This window comes from Dunckerocampus dactyliophorus, chromosome 21 (genome assembly GCF_027744805.1).
Source record: "Dunckerocampus dactyliophorus isolate RoL2022-P2 chromosome 21, RoL_Ddac_1.1, whole genome shotgun sequence".
NCBI classification, from domain to species: domain Eukaryota; kingdom Metazoa; phylum Chordata; class Actinopteri; order Syngnathiformes; family Syngnathidae; genus Dunckerocampus; species Dunckerocampus dactyliophorus.
In genome coordinates this window covers 3,037,519-3,056,428 of record NC_072839.1, presented here as the reverse complement: position 1 = coordinate 3,056,428, position 18,910 = coordinate 3,037,519, and the positions used below count along the sequence as shown (strand labels likewise).

Below are 18,910 nucleotides of genomic sequence, written 5' to 3'. Positions count from 1 at the left end.
TCTTTGGCCCCATGGTGGGTTATCTGTCAGGCGGCCACAATGAAAAATGTACGGATAGTGAAATGATAGAGGACAAGGGAAACGGGCTTATTATGGTAAATACTGTAGAATAATTGAGGCAAAATTTTGGTTTGACTGTTATTTTAATAATTATTTATGAAATGAAATAATATTAAATACATATTATGAATTCATCAATGAAAACATCGAATATTCAGGCAATATCCGGTTAAATAAAAAAAACATTAATAGGAGTGTTGTAGTGTTTTATTGAGTTTTTCCTAATAACCTGAGGTAGGAAAATAAACTGAGAAACCAGTGAAATGAAGCGTGATAGCCAGACAGATGAGAGCCATACGTGCAGCATCGCCATGAATAATGCATGCGATATAACCAGCATCATGTTTGTCTTTTATCTGTGTTGCAGATGAGACATTCTGGGAGCAAGGGGAGGGGTACAAAACAAATGCATATTGAAACAAAACGACGTCAAACATTTGAATAAAACACTCTGAAGGTTGACTGTACTTCCTGCCAGCAGGGAGAGGAAAACACCTAATATATAGTTGCTGTACATAACCACATACAGTATAGCAGCATTCTTTATACACCAACGTGATACGTTATAAAAATAGAGGGATTAAAATTTGTTGCCCATATATATAAAAATAAAAAGTACAAAATATGACATGAGTACCAGTAAAAATGTACCCGACTTGATTAAGTGCCATTTTTATTTTGGTATTTTGTAATTATATACAATACATGTATTTGGAAAAATTATGTCATTTATTGAATCATATTTCTCATGAAATCCATTGTTTTAAATATGCAGCACCTAATATGAAAAGGCACACACATTCCGATAAAGCACGATGGACAAGAAAACATCCAGTAGATGAGCAAAGCGTTCCTGCTATCATATATTTACAGTTGGCTAAATATTATGAGGCTGAGTCCTGACAGCTTCCTCTCATCATATATGTGGCAAGTGTTTGTTTATGCTGTCATGGAGACGACCTCCGCCCCTCTCCTTGCCCACGTAGCAAAGGCTAGAAAGGTTTCAGTCGTTGACTTTGACAACAGGCTTTGATTAGCGCCGGAGTGCGCCGTCTGTTTGGGCACGCCGCCCTCAATGGGATGAGGAGGTGGTTGGGGGTGGTGGGGTGGGTCACTCAAATCACGGCGAACACCCGAAACGCCTTCCCTCCGGCCGGATTCTGAAGACTGGTAGGGGAGGGGGAGGGAAAGAAGAGTCGATGACATGCGCACACAAACACGTAAAGGTTTGCACGCCGACGTCTCCGTGTCGTGACGCCCATGACGGATAGGACGCCAACCGATAAGACGCTCATGGGAAAACAGAAACCCATCATTTCTGTGCAAACACCGGCGGGTTCACGCGTTAACGTGGCCCCGACAGACATGTTGGGGAGTTGAGGGAGAAAGATAAATAAAGGAGATACTAACAGACGTCAGGCTAAACCAAGATGTATGTGGTGGCGAAAGACGAGAGCACAGAGGACGTGTTGCCGAAAAGACAGACTCCCAATGTTGGCTGAGAAGACCACAGTGCACCGTCCACTTTTTGGACATTTTGTAAAGTTGTTGCGTCTCCTGCTTGTTTCCCGGCCATCCAGCGTGACGCTCGGCTTTTGTTTTATTAGAATACGTTTTTCATGGTGCAGCAGTTCAGCAGTTGTTGAGCCTTTGGCTTCTGCCTTCTCCTTTGTTGGCTTTGTTGTGCTTTGTGTGGCTGGGCTGTCCAAAGTGCAAAGTGCCTTTGGGGCCTGTTGGTGTGTTTATTTATATTTTTGGCCCATGGCACATTCTCTAATATGATTTTTAACAAGAAAACTTGTGGAAAAAGTTATAATTTTACAAGAGTAAAGTCAAAATAAGAGAAACAAATAAAATATAATTTTGCAAGAATGTCATTTTGAGGGAAAAATAATTGGCAATAATTGAAATATTAAAGACAAAATGTATTTTTTTGGTAATATGTTATAGTTGTAATATTATGGGAATCAAATAATTACGAGAATAAAATTTACAAGAAGAAAGCTGAAATAGTGGAAAATAACAGCATAAATGGGGAAAAAAACTGCTGTAATTTTATGAGAATAAAATCAAAATATTAAGAGAAAAACGTATGTTAACGAGCAAAGTAGAAAAAAAAGTTACAATTGTGGAAAAACTTGTAATATTATGCGGGGAAACATTTGAGTATTTTTAGTAGCATAGAGTTGAAATATTAGACAATATTATACATATTAGACGTTGCAAATAAGCAGGGATCCGCTGGAACACAAGAGGCTCAGGAAGAAATGCAATCATACGAGTCCGCTGCTGAGGTACATTTTTAAATATTGGGGCGTTTCCCTCCATGCACTTGATGAACTCTTTCTCAAATGAATGATTTGACGCAAGGGGCATGCTTGTCATCCTCCCATCGGAAAACCATGAGGCATCCTGAGTCTACCTGGGCACCGCTGGTTTGTGCTCCTTTGCAAACCCTCTAAAGTTCATTTGAAAGCCGTGAGCCGACTACTTGGATCGCACTTCTATTGTCTTTAAAAATATCATAAACACGAATCGACCACGATTAGACGAACCGCACCTTTCTGAGACCACGCCGTTTTGCTTGGAGGACATGTAGAGTTTCCGCTTGTCCGCCGGCATCACGTCGATGTAACCACCTGCGCTGTTCCGAATGACCCCCGCGTGGACCGCCGCCCGGCAAATACTTGATTTCTGCAGGAGTGACACGCGTGAACATTTGATTACGTCTCATTACGCTCAATCATAGCAAACAAAATACTCACATCGGAGTATATTCTGGTGCCGATTACTCTGGATATGTTTGGGTTCTCTTCTAAGCAGTTCCTCGGGCAGTATAACCTACCAAGAGAACATATAAACACGAGTGTCAATGGAAAATCAAATCGACGAGTTCTTTGAGGATAACGAGAGGTACAATTGAATCAAACTTGCATGCAAGGAGATGCATCGAAACAGCTGAAGAGACAGCTTCATGCAAAAATGTTACTTAATACAGGAAACGGCATTTGCGAGGGAAGGGGTAAGCTTCTCCAGAGACAGTGAAGGGCGGACTCACATGCCTAGACGCCCAAGCCTATTTGAATCAGGTGCTAAGCATGTGGAGGACTTGTTTGGGACACAAGAGGCCTCTCGCCTCCAGCAGACAATCATAGCAAGTCAGTCTGACATTAGCGTGTATTTGAACAGAAATGCATATGCAAGTGCATAATTGTAATTAATATTAGCGGAATCAAATGGAACAATGGACACAAAACATTCCACAAGTGCAATGGGTGGTGGCTATATTTGCACTCAGGTGCAGCGTAATACCTCGGGCAGTGCTTGGCAGGCCTTTGGTACGGACACAGTTGTGCGACTGTTGTCTCACATGTGATTGCGTTGACTGCAAGAGAGCACAACAATCCATAAGCAAACCGCAGCAACTCTGCTTTTATTTGGGGAAAAACATGCAAATTACCTGCTACTCTGGAGACGGTGAATGAATTAGCACTCTGGTATTTCCTGTCCGAGCAGAAACATTGCATTACATCACGCACTTTACTCCTGTTTCTTACCACCCAGCATAAAGATACGCGCGAAGGTATTGTGTCGATGGGGATTATGCAAAAACTGCCCAACCACTTTCCATGAAACCTTATGGATGTTTGTTGTCGCATGGAACAATGAAGGACACTTTTTGTGGGGTTTGCCGTCTTCCACGAAGCAGGAAGTTGCAAACGCAGCTAACTCATGTGCTATCTGCACACAGAATCGACTCGGCTCCACTCATGTCTGTATTCACTTCAGAAGTGTGAAAACCATGCTTCATTGAACGCATCAGTCCGAACAAGACAAGTTAACGAACGATGGACAAGAACAAGGGTCTCCAGTCAAGTGAAATCTCACTTTTTGTCATTAATTAGTTAGAAAAGATCAGACACAACCGAAATGTGTGGAAATTTGTTGAGGAAAAAATGTAAATCCAATTAATCCGCCAATTTAGCGCAACTCAACACACATCGGTTTCCACTTCAGAAGTGTGGACGCCACGTCTCATTGAACACATCAGTCCGAACAAGACAAGTTAACGAACGATGGACAAGAACAAGGGTCTCCAGTCCAGTGAAATCTCAGTTTTTGTCATTGTTACAAAAGATCCGACAAAAACCAAAACATACGAAAACCGTGGCAATAAAATAATGCAAATCCAATTAGTCTACCGACTTGACTCTACTCATGTCGGTTTCCACTTCAGAAGTGCCAAAACCACGCCTCATTGAACACATCCGTCCGAACAAGACAAGTTAACGATCAATGAACAAGAACCAGGGTCGTCTCCAGTCCAGCGGAACCTCTGTTTAGTTTGTGCCGAAACATTTATTCCCACTTAAAACATCCACTTAATCTGTTCTCTACACGCAAAAATATTGTATGGAGAATATAGTTTTACATGCAGGAAACAATGTAGCATAATTCGTAATGACTCAGTTCATTAGTGTTTCACTTGATTTCGCAGAACGATACGGTACGGGCCAAACAGACTCGTTCTTTAAAGGGCTGCAAACTGATGATGACTTCCTTGGTCAGTTTCCACAGTATGAATTCAAACGACGGCCTCACCCCAGCGACTGAACTCCATTTTTGTTGGACTTGATGAAAAAGTCCTTCCTCCCTTGTCTTGTGACGTCCATCCACCCGCCGTCATTGTCTATGACACCGGCATGTAGACCGGCCCGGCACACGCTGGATTGCTGCAGAAACGCCGTCACGCGTGCACAACAACGGAAGAACAGGACACACACGCAACAAATGTGAGCTGGCGTGTTTTCATGGTACGGTAGAAGCAATCCACTGCAACGCGTTGACTCACCATTTCATAGTAAACCGTCCCGACCACTTTCCCTGTCGCATCTAAGCATCCGGCGGGGCACTCATACCTGTAGGTTAAAGATGGTTTTACTAGTCTGTGCAGCACTTTGGAAACAGTGTTTATAAAATGTGCGATATAAACAAAGTGGATTGGCACAATAATCCCTAACACAAGCTACTGTTGTGGGCTCTAATGTTAAAAAGCGTATTTTAGAGGTCATAAACGGGTTTTCTATGCTCAAACTACAAAAATATTTCATTTATAAAAAAAGGAATCCTATTTTGCACAAATTCACTTATCACAGTTGGGGTCTGGAACCAGTTAACTGCGATAAGTGAGGGATTGCCGTAATTACAATAGAGTCGATTAAGGCGGAGGCCCACGCTTTACTGGGCGTCATTGTGTTTTTAACGTTACCTGTTGCAGGTGGTTCCTTTGCACTGATCTCGCAGCTTTGTGTCACAGGTCACCAGCTGAGCTGCAAGACAGTAAAACCGAATGACCTTCCAAGGACAAACATGTCATGGTGCGAATGACTGATTTGTCAGGAATAGACGTGGAGAAGGGATTGGACCACATGACTGTGTGGACTATGTTGAATTCCTTCATGTAATGTGTTTAGCACGGTTGTGCCAGTTGTTCTTAGTCGTTGTTGTGTAAAGTTACCCGAAAAAGTCCTAGCCAAACAAAAAAAAGCAGTGAGAAGGGTGGATGGAGGATGCGTGTCAGCTTCCAGGCGTCTTTGGACTGCTCAGAGGAAGCCGTTTAAAAACCACAGCAAGCCTCTCTCTCCTCTCCGGGCCGGCCAAAAGCGCAAACAGTGGGAATAAAATCGAGCTTCCTCTCGCTGCTCAGTGAGACTGTCGAGGCGAGTCAGGGAGATGACAGATAAAGACTACAGAACATCAAGGCTATTTAGGATTAATTACAAGAATAACATTTCCGGTCAAGGCCGAATTTGTTAGCCGTTATTGCTGGATCGGCACTAAAAAAGCAGCCATTCATGAATTATGCGCTTTTGACCCAATTTTTTGTTGTTTTTTTTTTTACGATACATCACCGCCTCATCTTTTTTTTTTTTTTTTTTTTTTTTTTTTTTAAGAAAGAAACCAGACCCAGAATAAACAGTCAAATGGCAGCTTACACATCTGCTGTGTGTTGACCACTTCATTCTTTGGCAGGAGCTCTGTGGGGGGCTTGGTGGGGGCGGGAGCAGGAAGACTGGGAGTCTCTGGTCTGGAAACACGGGGCCGGATCTTTTGTGTTGTACGGGGTTGCTCGGGCTCAATAAAGTTGTTTTCTTCTCTTTCCTCTGGCGGAGGGTTGGCATAGCCACCTTGGAGTAAAGACTCATCAATACCAAACAAACTTTTTGTCCCTTTTTCATTTTGGGAGCATGCCATTTGGCTCCAGCACATACCTTTGTAGCAGAGGTTGTCCTTGCAGCCGCCTCCGTAGCTGGAAGGACACGCGGAACAGGGGGTCCCATGTTTGTAAGGCGCATAGCCCAACCAGTTACCCCTGTTTAGGACACATAACCGTCTTATTGAAGCACTATATGATCATCTCTTTGCACTGTTACAGTCTGCTGGCATTGGGGACAAATGGAGGACGTGACACACCGGATCCAGCAGATGGAGCTGTGGCGACTAAGTCCTTTTGTGGGAGATGGCACCCATTTAATGCACATTATTGCCACCTATAGGACATTGAGGCCAGTGAGTGCGCTCTCGCCAGTATATAAGCCAGTGGTGTCCAAAGTGCAGCCAGGGGGCCATTTGCAGCACGCAGCTGTGTTTTTTTGTTTTATTTTGTTTTTTTATTGGCCCGCAGCACATTTTAGAGATATGATTTTAACAAGAAAACTGCATAAATGGAAAAATCAGCAGTAATTTTACAAGAATGAAGTCAAATATTGAGAGAAAAAGTTGCATTCTAACGAGAATTTTATCTTATTATGAAAAACTAACTTGGGGAAAAAGTTACATGATGTGAATAAAGTCAAAATATTATGGAAATTAAATTCACAAGAAGGAAGTTGAAATAGTTGGAAAATTAAAGACAGCAGAAATAGAAAAATATGTAATTTCATGAAATATTTGGGGAAAAAAACAGTAAAATGTGGTGGTGGGGTGGCATAGGTTGACAATAATAATAGGCATTTTCACCTAACTTTTTGGCATATCTACATGTTGCTTTACAAAATATCAAAGTGGTCCTTGCATCCTTTCATTTTTCACTACGTGGCCCTCGCTGGAAAAAGGTTGCACACCCCTGATACAAGCCACACATTTGAAGAAGACATTTAACGATGCACAGACTTACTTGGGTGAATAGTTGCACACCAGATACACGGCTTTGGCCCAGATCTGCCCCCATACGTTCATATTGTAGCACAAGTTGACCGCGCAGCCAACGCGACTGCTGGTGGCCCAAACCAGCTGCAAAACACAAATTATTAGAAGAATAATACGGCTGAAAAGATGCTTTCCGATTAAGATGTGTTGGTTTCACCTGGGTGTAATGTGTGCAAACTGGGCCAGAGCATCGTAATGGGCAGTAGGGGTTGCACTCCTGAGGGTAGGGGTAAGAGTAGTCCCTCACTTCATCATACCAGGCTTGAACATGGAAGGTGGGGGGCCGATACCTGCAGAGATTCGACGCGGCGTCATGAACATTATCATAATCAATGCTGGCTCTGCATTAAAGCCAAATGGCGCTGTTTTGCTTGTGATTCAGGAGAGAGATTAGTGTGTATATTTACTGTAATCTTGTCTCATAATCCATAGAGTGCTGTTGTTGCAATGCTCTACTTAGCATGCATGTCTAATTTGCTGTTTGAACAGCCTGATGAGTGTGCTCTGCCGTTTACTCTGTCTAGCAACAAGTGGCAAACACAGCTAAATACTTAATACAGTCAGCCCCCACAAACTCACAGATAAGCTCCTCACACTTGGCCTGTCACCCCTCCTCTGTAACTGGGTGTTTAACTTTCTCACAGGCAGGCCCCAGTCAGTCAGAGTCCACAACCGCACATCCAGCTCAAGAATTGTGAGCACTGGGACCCCACAGGGGTGTGTGCTGAGTCCACTCCTCTACACGCTCTTCACCTACGATTGCGTGGCCTCCCAGAACAACACCAGCATCATTAAATTTGCGGATGACACTACAGTCATCGGACTGATCACTTGTGGTGTTGAAACATCATACAGAAGAGAGGTGGCGGACCTCATAGCTTGGTGTCGTGATAACAATCTCCTTCTCAATACAGATAAGACTAAAGAGATGATCATCGACCCAAGAACAAGGGAAAAGGAGCCACATAGTCCCCTGTTTATTGATGAGACTGAGGTGGAGAGGGTGAAAACCTTCAAGTTCCTTGGCACACACATCAGCGAGGACCTCACTTGGTCTCACAACACCCAACAAATTATGAAGAAGTCCCAAAGGAGACTGTACTTCCTGAGAAGACTGAGGAAATTTGGCATGTCCACCACAATCCTGAGTTGCTTCTACAGATGCACTATCGAAAGTGTCCTTACCGCCTCCATCACCGTTTGGTACGGTAACTGTACAACACGTGATAGGAAGGCACTCCAGCGGGTGATCAAGACCTCACAGAACATTGTTGGGGCAGCCCTCCCCTCACTGCAAAACATTTATAAAACTAGAGTCCTACGCAGAACACACAACCTCATCAAGGACAGCACACATCCACAACACTCATTATTCACACTCCTACCGTCAGGCAGACGCTACAGGAGTTTGAAGTCCAGGACCACAAGGCTGGCAAACAGCTTTTACCCACAGGCCATCAGGCTTCTCAACGAAGCACTCACACACGCCGCACGCAACACACGCACACACTCATAGCACTTTATTTATTTATTTATTTATTTATATCTGTATTAATGTCTCTTCTGTTGTTGTTGCTTAATTTATTGGTATATATGTTTATGTGTTTGTTTCTTATGTTCTTATTCTTTCTTGTGTTTTCTTTCTTTTCTTGGGCGAATGGACAGAATAAGATTTTCATTGCATGGTATAACTGCTGTTTTACTATGCACATGACAATAAAACTCTCTTGAATCTTAAATGGTTGGTGCCCCACCAGCTCCAGTAAGAACACTACTGATGGCATTTTAAAAATTACAGACAGCTCCGGACACCTCAGTCCATGCCTGCCAACATTTGCATTTGAAAAAAAGGGACATTTTGCGGAAAATACGCTAAATTCCGACAGGCGCCAGGGAAGAGGGGCAAGCTACTCAGTCATGTGTGTGTCTGCTACCACTTAATCAGAGTTTATTGTGGTTAATTGGTTCCAAACCCGACCGTGATAAGTGAATTTCCACAAAGTATTGAATATTTTTGTGGTTTGAGCATAGAAAATCTGTTTACTACCTTCTAAATGCACTTTTCAACATAATTAGAGCCCTCTAAACATGAAATAACGCCCCTAAAGTCACCTTTACACTCCTATTACCTAATATAGTAGACATAAGAGAAAATAAGACATAAGACTCATGCTTGTGTGTTTCTGTAAATGTGTTCCGGTGCTCAGTGAGCTGAGTGGGGAGCGTACAGGAAGTGACGTCGAGGGTTCAGAGTTGAGTTTCAGCTAGACGTGGGTTATGGCTGCAACAGTAGCCCGTGATGGGGATTATTGTATTCAAACCTGCAATAAAATCCTGTTGTTCCGCCGATCAATGCTGGTGCTTGTGTGTCTCACCGAATACTCGTGTTAAAATTACTGACACCTAGTGACCAGTGTAGAATACTACATATATAGGATCTTTGAATGCCTCTTCTGAATGGCTTATATTTGGATTTACTTCATTTAGCCATTTTTATGCTTGAATATGCTTTAGTTACGCAAAAAAATTCATAGAATAAAGGCATAAATATGCATACTTTTTGGACTAATAATCGGACGTATTCAACCACATGATTCAAAGTGAAGTGGCTGAACTGTGACCTCCATACCGAGGTATGTACCAAACCGAAGATGCCGTACCGTAACACCCCTTTTTACGAGTATTTAGACCCACCCAGATACTTTTTTTTTTTTTTTTTTTTTTTTTTTCCCCCCCAAAAAAAGTGGCTAAGGTGCGGGTCTTGCTGTGGGCCCCTCCCCTGCATGTCACTGGCATAAGTACGTTAAATTGAGCCTTGCATGTTTATTGTCTTAAAAAAAATAATAATAAAAGGCTTTACCTCCCCCAGTGGGCTCCCAGATTCTGCCCGATCTGCGGCAGTAAGCCCGCAGGACCGTGCTCCCACAGGCAGGTCTCGGCCCACTCCTCTGCCGTGCGCTCCAACTCCGTGTCCCATTCCTGAGCAAAGCGAGGAGGCACAGAAACAAAAGCGTTATTAAGCTTCTGCAAACCTGCACTTGCTACGAAAATGAGCTTGAAGCACACGTTGCAAGATGACACGGCATGAAATTGATCATGCTGCAAAAATACACTGGACTTGGTCATTACTACTTCTGGTAATGTGCACTAAAAATGCATATAAGTAATACCTTCCATATGTTTGTGGTCAAATTTGACCCTGTGGTGACTCCAAAGAATCATGTTCCCATTTTGAGGGTTTTGTGGGAACACTAAAAGTGTCCTCCCGCCACGCTGACCTATATTCCACCATAGAAAGTGCTACACTAACACCAGCTGTACGCTATTTCCTCTGAAGGACGCCATATGTTGCATTTTAATGGCACACCTTCACTCTCACCCTCACCTTCAATCTCTCAGCCTCCAAGAGTCAATCACGCCTGCACATGCGTGCGAGCTTAAAGTGGTGGAGGTGTGACAAGTTCCCACATTTTCACACGTCGGAACCTGGAAGTTCAAGCTGGCTTCTGACTGGAATCTCGTCCGTCCGAGAGCAGAACTAAAATAGCCCCCAAACATCAGCCACTCCTCCGTCTGTCACCCGCTTTGGGTGGCAGCTGCTGTCGTCCGGAAAACCACACACCTGTACCTTCCATATCAAAATAAAGCCACATCGTGAAGGTTGGCGTGGATGTAGCTTCTGGTGGTGTTCTTCCGACTACAAATTTGTCAACGCGCGTCTACTTGTGAATGCAAATAAACATAAAAATGATGATGATGTGGTGCGGAGACAGACTGAAGGGTTTCTGTCCGGCAGCCATGGCATCCGTAGACCAGAGACCTCATCTATGTTCCGAAATAAGGATTCAACATAGACAGCAATTGAAGTGAGATGTTTTAAATGGTGAAGCTCGGCTGTTCTGAACGTTTGCCGCGTAAGTCTCTCAGCGCCACTCACCCAGCGTTGTTTATTTCGCTTGACACTTCATTTGCAGCAACTCCATCCCCTGTCTCGCCCAGGCGCTTGCATTCCAAAGAGTACGGAGGTACTTCCTCTGCACGTGTTGGCTTTCCTGTTCCATGTGCAATTAGGCATGTCGAAAACTGGGGACGGTATTAGAAGAGAAAGTGCTAAACATGACCCGTTTCGTTTTCATACAGTCCGCTGCAGTGTGGTCATCGTCATATTCGGGCTACACGGGTACACGTTGTGGCCGTAGTCTGCTGGTTTGGAAACTTGGCATTTTGGGGACTTGTTTCTGGAACTGGAGGCCCTCACTTTGGGAGTTTGAAGCCCGGGTGGAGTTCTCTTCTGCTGATGCAGCCCAGCGCTGTAGGCTGAAGGATGAAAGACGTTGTCATTGGCTGGATTTGCTCTGCAGCTCGAACTGCTTGACTGTGGTTTTGTTGGGATTTATACTTTAAAGTAACCCGTGTCTAATATGGCCGCCTTTACCTGAACAGGACACCTGAAGTACACGCCCAAAACGCGTGTAAACTGCAACATCCTCCTTACACATTGTTTGGGTACGGCGACCTGACTCCATTCAGCCCCGTCTTTTTTCTGTCATACAGTACTGTCATATAGAGGATCTTTGACGAGCTTTTTTGCTTTTTGCAGTACGTCGTAGTCGTGTAGAGCAGCGGTTCTCAACTGGTTTGGCTGCGGGACCCAGCATCACCCCTCGATGACACTGCAAGCGGCGACCCAAACTGCGGACATTTTTCAACTTGAGGTCTAGAAAACCAGAAGAGTGCTCCTGTAATAGAGCATAGAGGATCTTTGACTAGTGTTTTTGCAGTTGGTCCTTTTTAAAAACAGCAGTGCGGTCATATAGAGGATCTTTGACTGGCATTTTTGCAGTAGGTCCTTAAAAACAACCGGCAGTACTGACATATAGAGGATCTTTGACTAGCGTTTTGGTTTTGTTTTTTGCAGCGCGTCCTAAAAACTGCAGATAGAGGATCTTTAACTCGCATTGTTGCAATAGGTCCTTAAAAACAGTAGCGCATTCCTGTCATATGTAGGATCTTTGACCAGCAATTTTGCAGTAGGTCTTTAAAAACAGAAGACCGCTCCTATATTTGAAAGAATCTTTGACTAGTGTTTTTGCAGTAGGTCCTTTTTAAAACAAAAACAATCGGGCAGGACTGGCATATAGAGGATCTTCGCTTGGCGTTTTGTTTTTGTGCAGTGTGTCCTTTTTAAAAACAGCATCGAGAGGATCTTTTGACTTGCGATTTTCAGTAGGTCCTTAAAAACGGAAGACCACTCCTGTATTTTAAAGGATCTTTGACTAGCATACTTGTAGTTGGTCTTTAAAAACAGAAGAGAGCTCCTGTAATACAGTATAGAGGATCTTCGACTAGTGTTTTTGCAGTAGGTCCTTTTTAAAAACAGCAGTGCGGTCGTATAGAGGATCTTTGTGTTTGGTAGCATTCTGTGTAACCATGGCAACGTCATTGGTAAAGTTGGAATAGGCCTCTTGATTCGGGATCCAGCCTGCAGGCCATACGGTGCACATAGAGTAGTAACATGCTAGCAGCCCGCAAGGTAAGCAGCAGGCAGTTTTTCCAAGTATAAAGTACATATTTTTCTTTTTGTACCTTTGTTCTGCCGCAACTAATGTGGGACAAACAGTGGAAAGAACCCCCACGTATGTGATATCCCCGGAAAGATGTCGATTGTGGGAAGTGTGCTGTTGATAGTGTGAAACATCCTGTGTGACCGTGGCGACGTAACGGACGAACAAGGCGGAAAACCGACCACTTGATCAGGAACCCAACGTTCAGGCCGTATAACGTGCTAACAACGCGGAATGCTTAAAACGCCGGGCCACAGCTGAGCAACAGGCCCATTTATAAAATAAAAATAAAAATCAGTGGAAATGTTTCTGTTTTTGAAATGTTGTTGTCCGGAAGTGAAACTTAAACCTCGTGGAAAACGTGATAGTTGTGGTGCAGATTGCTCTGGAGTGTGAACTCCTGCTTTTGTAGGGAAATGTGTTTTTTTTTCCCTCCCCTTCTGTGTTGTATAATGACAGAATGGGAACAAAGCCATGGGGATACGAGGGAGCGAGAGCGCGGGACAGCGGGGAGGAGGAAATGGGGGTGATTTGAATAGATGTTATCTTAAGTGTCTCGGAGGTTATCACCACAGAGGGTCAGCCGGGTTCCGGTTTAACACAAAAGCAGACGATAACACAGCAGCTGATGAACCAGTGCTGTTGTGCATGTACAGTACATGTGTGTGTGGTGGGGGCGGTGTACGTGTCGGATGTTTGGGTTTGCATCTGCATGCATGAGTGTGTCGGCAGGGCGGGGGCTCGTGCAGTCTTCCAGTTGAGCGGAGATGTCAGCTTCTTCTGAGACGTGACGGCGGTCCAGCACAGACCCAAAAGAAGTCAGGAGATGTACACGAATGGTCGTCATGTTGTTTAAATTAGCATAGGTTTCAACAAAAGATGATTTTCTTTATTTTTGTCAAGCTGCTGGACTCCCCTGATGTGGAACACGCTCGGAGCATGTGAATCACCCACCATTTAAGGCAAACGTGTGGTATTATTCTTTTAAATTCAGATCCTTTATGTTGGCACCGTTGGTCATCGTTGGGTCTCTTTAAAGAAACTATCCAGAGATGTTTTTAATCAGCTTCGCTCCAGTTGGCTTGTGGGTTTAATTTAGCAGGCATCATGACTGTGACACGCTGGGGCACAGACAGACCTGCCGGCGGGACGATTAGGTCATTTTTCAAAATAAAACCCCACAGACTGCCAGTGAAATTGGAGACTATTTTTTCAAATATAAATAGAAGGGGTGCCCTAATTGTGTCGTGTGAGTCCATATTATGTGTTGTGTTGTCTTATGTCGGATATTGGAGTGGAAAGGTGACTATAGGGGTGTTATTTCATGTCTCGAAGGCTCTAATAAACTGTATTCAGAAGGTCGTAAACGGGTGAAAATATTCCATTTAGAAATATGAAATCCTACTTGATTTGTTCGTAAGTGCTGTTATGAACTTGCAAAACATGTTCCACATAAAATTGTGACTTTTGCTCACACGCACAAAAACAACAACAACGCACAAATCTGTTGTATCCCAGTGGGATTTGATAACATGCAGAAAATTCAAAGTATTTCAATCCTCAGATTTGTTCTACGCTTCTTCCAAGTATCGCTGATTGTTTTTTCCCCCCTCCCTTGATTATCCAACCTTCCCCATCTGCCTTTCAGTTCTTTGGAAACCGTCTCTCCTTTCAATTTCAAATCCGTGTATATCGTCTTTAGACCTCTGTTTTTGTTGACTTATTCCTTGCCAACTCTGCTTCTAACCTCACGTCCTCTTGTTGCGCGCCTCCCCATATTTCACCCCTGGGTGCCCTGAATGGTCAAAAGAAAGAAATGAAAGGGAAAGAAAAAACAGCCAACTGTAACAGGAGACAGTAGAAAGGAGCCGTGCACGGCTGGCTGCTGCTGATTCAGCATTTCTCCACATGAGCGTGCCTCAACCGGAGGCCTGCCAAGCCCAATTCACTCTCTCACACACACACACGCACACATGCACATGCACACACGCGGTGCTGCTCGAATCCAAACTCTCAATTATACAATTACATAGTCCAGCAATTGCCCCCAGCAGGAACTGTTTATTTGCCTTCACTGTGGAATAATACTGCCTTTTGTTCCGTAGCTCTTTAAGGTTTAAACAAAAAAAAAAAAAACGTCATTACTTTCTGGAACGCTGTATTGAGTTTTAACGGGCGCCGATCCCGTTGGTGGCCATTCACAGTGGCGGTCAGGCTGCGGCTACACATGTAGTCTGTTTGCAAGCGTTCCAGATGGCCGAGCGTGGAGCACTTGACTTTGCGGAGGTGTGTGTGGGTTTGTGTGTGTTCGGTGGGGTGAGACAGCTGGTAAAACAAGCCGGGGTGCTGCGCTCTTGATTCTAATTGCATGGTGAAAAGTGATCTGGCGGGCTGTGCACGCACACACACATGCACACACACACACACACACACGCACACACACGCACGTGAGGACCGAGAGGTTAAAGTCAAACAAATCTCATAGCAGGACGAACGCTATGCCATCATGAAAAAACAACCAAAGTCACATGTGCAGGGATACAACATGTGGAAAGGTGCTTAGTGGGAAAAGTGCCAGCTGCTCTGGTGGCTGTCACCGAGCTGCACGGCCCACAAGTACACTTAACAAGTTCAGACGGGGGTCATTTATAATGCCGCTTTTCCACCGCGCTGTACCTGGCACTGGCAGCACGTCAGTGTAGCCGCGAAAGCCGCGCTGCGTCGAACACATCGGTCGGAACAACGCGCTTACGGAGGAGAAGCACCGTGTTTACATCTTGGCAAAATTTGTTCTCGAGGAGACTGAGGGCAGCAAGAAAACGGACCGCTGCAGCAAAGTGGAGACTGAGGAGTGGAATACTGATAAGGCAGTACTTCTAGCAGTGTATTGGCAACAATGACAAATATGCTCAAACAATTAGCAAACTATTCTTTTTTTTATTGAAGAGGACACTGAAGGCAGCAAGAAAATGGACCAGTGCAGCCAAGAGGAGACTGTGGAGTATAATACTGCTAAGGGGGTATTTCTAGCCATGTAACTGCTACAATGACAAATATGTTTAACCAATTGGCAACCGTAAATCTATATTTTAACCAAGGAGAGACTGAGGGCAGCAAGGAAACGGATCGCTGCAGCAAAGTGGAGACTGTGGAGTATAAAACTGCTGCCGCAGTATTTCTAGCTGTATGTTGGCAACAAGAACATGTATGCTCAGAAAATTAGCAACCGGATATTTACAGTATACTCTATTCAAAAGGAGACTGAGGGCAGCAAAGTGGAGACTGTGGAGTATAATACTGCACAGTCACTACTTCTAGCCGTGTATCCGCGGCAATGACAAACATGCTCGGCCATTTAGCATGCAGTTATTTGTATCAGGACAAATTTTATTCAAAAGGAGACTGAGGGCAGCAAGAAAACAAAGCGCTACAGCAAAGTGGAGACTGGAGTATTTTTAGACCTGTATCGGCAGCAATGACAAACATGCGCCAACAATTCAGAACTGGTTCTATTTTGACCAATTTTATTCAAAAGGAGACTGAGGGCAGCAAAGAGGAGACTGAGTATAATACCACGAAGGCAGTATTTCTAGGCGTGTACTGGCAACAATGAGAAATATGCCCGACCAATTAGCAACTGGATATTTCAATCTTGACCAATTTCATGAAAGAAGAGACTGGAGGCAACCTGTTGCATCCACTCACCATGTACTCCATGTTGGATGCTGGGGGGTACACCTGACCCCGGAGTTTATTGTGAAGGTCCAATATGAGCTGGGCGTCGGCGTCCGTGATGGCCCTCCTTCCCCGCTGCTTGGCCTGCCACCAGTCGCCATCCTCATCCAGGTACTTGTCCAGGATCTGCTGCCAACCCGTGGCGTTGGGATGCATCGCCATGGAAACGGCCCTCTGGGTGAGCAATAGCAGGAGCAGCAGGGACATCCCTCCAGGCCGCTTTGGCGATGAAAGTCTCATCTTTTACTATCAGCACCGAGGCGGGAAAAAAGGAAAAATGTCAGGCGGGATGGATGTGAGGCGCAGCGGGAAGCGAGTTAGGATGGAGAGACGATCCTCTGCGTTGCTTGATGGGAGCTGGCAAGAGGAAATGGAGGGGGGGGGGGGACAACCTGAGCAAAAAAGCACCAAGTAGAGACGCCAGCAGTGATAAAAGTGCAAGTTAGCATACTTTTTTTGAAACAGTCATGAAAGAAGCACCGACCAAAGCTAATCACACCATGAAGGCAGCAACCAGTGAGCTAAAGTGCAGATAAGGATGCTAAATAGCTGACATTCATGCAAAATATTCTTCTTAAAAACAATCTTGTCTTTTATTTACCTTAAATGGATTCAAGTGTAGTCCACTGAATGAAATCCTAAAAAAAAAAAACTCTCAACAAACGCTAATCCTTCAGGTCTGAGTTGATGGACTCCAACGTGACCCAAAGTCCAACGTGTCCTCACTTTGCGCCTTGCAGGTTTTTGCGCCAAAGCATCGCTTAACCAACATTTTATCCTCAACTCGGCAGGCTTCACACACTGCCTCTGGCCACGCCCCCTCCAGCCCCTCCAGTCCTCCCCTGCTGCCAAAACCTTCCATGCTGCTGGTGACTTGAGCACTTTGTGAAACGTATAACTCATTATAATCATCATTATTTTCTGTCATGCCATTAAAAATGTATGAAAAATACTGTTGAGAACCTGATATTTATCTGTACAAGCAAACACAAGATAAACACAGACACCAACAGAAAACCAAAATGTCATGCATATAGATTCATAATGATGATGTCATTAAATAATATCATATATTAAAATATAATTCAACATTTATAAGGAGAATAATCCTATGTAAATAATGACATTTATTAAATTGTAAATAAATATGAATAATTTCATGTTTACGTAAAATCTACATTATAGAATTAAATATATCATAAATAATTATGTAGTTAGAATTTTTATGTACTAACGAAAAAAATAAAGAATTAAAAAAAATGATTATAGCAATAAATTTAATTCAAAATATAACATGTATAAAACAAGAAATAATCCTTGATACATGTATTAAAATTTGAATATATATCATATAATTAATATTGAAATGCTATTTATATTTTGTTCTAAACAAGTAAAAAAAATACAATGTAAATATAATCTATAAACATATTTTAGAAATGTTTAATTTAAATGTTTTGATTGTTTTCAATATTTTTCAATGAATAAATACAAAATAAATCAAAGATGATAAAATAAAAGTAATCGTAATGAACCAACATTATAGTCTGCTTATCTGAATTTGCAATTTCTAAAACAATCATTTCTAAGAGAATTGTGTTTTGGAATGAAATGTTGCTCCCTGTCCTCTTGTCCTCCTACCTTTTTGTTTTAGTGGGTGACTTTCTCCAGAAATATGTTAATCTAAACCAGATATGTCCCCCAGGGTGGGGCAGGCCAGCGGAAAACGTCTAAATGTTCACAGGTGACCTCTCTGGGGGGCGGGGGGATTAAACCACAAACCAACGCTGTGTTGCTACCGAAGCTCAAATTTGTCGTCAGCGTGACCCCCCCCAACCCCACCCCCCCACCACATAAAATGGAAACAGTCATGTTTTGTCTTTTGCCATGTGGCGACGGGAGGTCATCACGGGGGTGCTGACGTTCGGCAAGAAGAAAAAGGTCAGGCTTCTCGGAAGACCTGAAAACATGGACAATCGTCCCAAGGAAGATGACTTTTTGCTGCACAGTAAACACATCGTGGTTTAGCTTCAGCTATTTAACATACGGTTTAAAAAAAAAAAAAAAAAAACGCTACACGTGCACTACGACCGCATTCTCAACTATTTTCCCCAACTTTTTACTCTGTACTTTTTGGGTCAGTAGCAGCCTCATCTTTTCCTTTGCTCCTTCTACGCAACAGCTGACAAAAAAACCCTCAAGTCATCCCAAATTGGACCCGATTTTTTGTGAAAAATATCCCTCCAGCCATCATGCACTCTGTGGTGTTATTCCAAGAGCCACCACAAGAGGGAACCAGTGAATCAAAGCCAAGAGGTTAAACCCGGTGATGACCGGAGCGT

At 43.6% G+C, this 18,910-nt stretch overlaps 1 protein-coding gene across 3 annotated transcripts; it reads right to left on the bottom strand.

The window, feature by feature from the left end:
* Positions 1 to 260: 260 nt before the first annotated feature.
* On the bottom strand, positions 261 to 17,352 carry crispld1a (cysteine-rich secretory protein LCCL domain containing 1a). Of its 3 annotated transcripts, XM_054765832.1 has the most exons (15): positions 17,170 to 17,349; positions 16,539 to 16,814; positions 10,130 to 10,248; positions 7,427 to 7,559; positions 7,238 to 7,353; positions 6,333 to 6,433; positions 6,057 to 6,248; positions 5,330 to 5,390; positions 4,913 to 4,979; positions 4,663 to 4,793; positions 3,521 to 3,564; positions 3,373 to 3,445; positions 2,826 to 2,901; positions 2,621 to 2,754; positions 261 to 1,227 (listed from the first exon to the last, which is right to left on the bottom strand). In XM_054765832.1, exons 2-15 carry the CDS (start codon positions 16,806 to 16,808, stop codon positions 1,176 to 1,178), a joined length of 1,569 nt encoding a protein of 522 aa, XP_054621807.1. In that variant the 5' UTR covers positions 16,809 to 16,814; positions 17,170 to 17,349; the 3' UTR covers positions 261 to 1,175. The 3 variants fall into 3 exon arrangements, with proteins under 3 accessions (XP_054621807.1, XP_054621806.1, XP_054621805.1); XM_054765831.1 differs by lacking the exon at positions 261 to 1,227 and having other exon boundaries at positions 1,912 to 2,754; positions 16,539 to 16,925; positions 17,170 to 17,352; XM_054765830.1 differs by lacking the exon at positions 261 to 1,227 and having other exon boundaries at positions 1,912 to 2,754; positions 17,170 to 17,351.
* Between the last annotated feature and the right edge of the window lie 1,558 nt (positions 17,353 to 18,910).

Excerpts from the sequence above, each read along its gene's own strand:
- crispld1a (XM_054765831.1), bottom strand. The coding sequence starts at position 16,808 with ATGAGACTTTCATCGCCAAAGCGGCCTGGAGGGATGTCCCTGCTGCTC. Across the intron at positions 6,434-7,237 it reads GTGTGCAACTATTCACCCAA|GGGTAACTGGTTGGGCTATG; the intron begins GTAAGTCTGTGC and ends TGTCCTAAACAG. Across the intron at positions 4,794-4,912 it reads GGACGGTTTACTATGAAATG|CAATCCAGCGTGTGCCGGGC; the intron begins GTGAGTCAACGC and ends GCGTTTCTGCAG.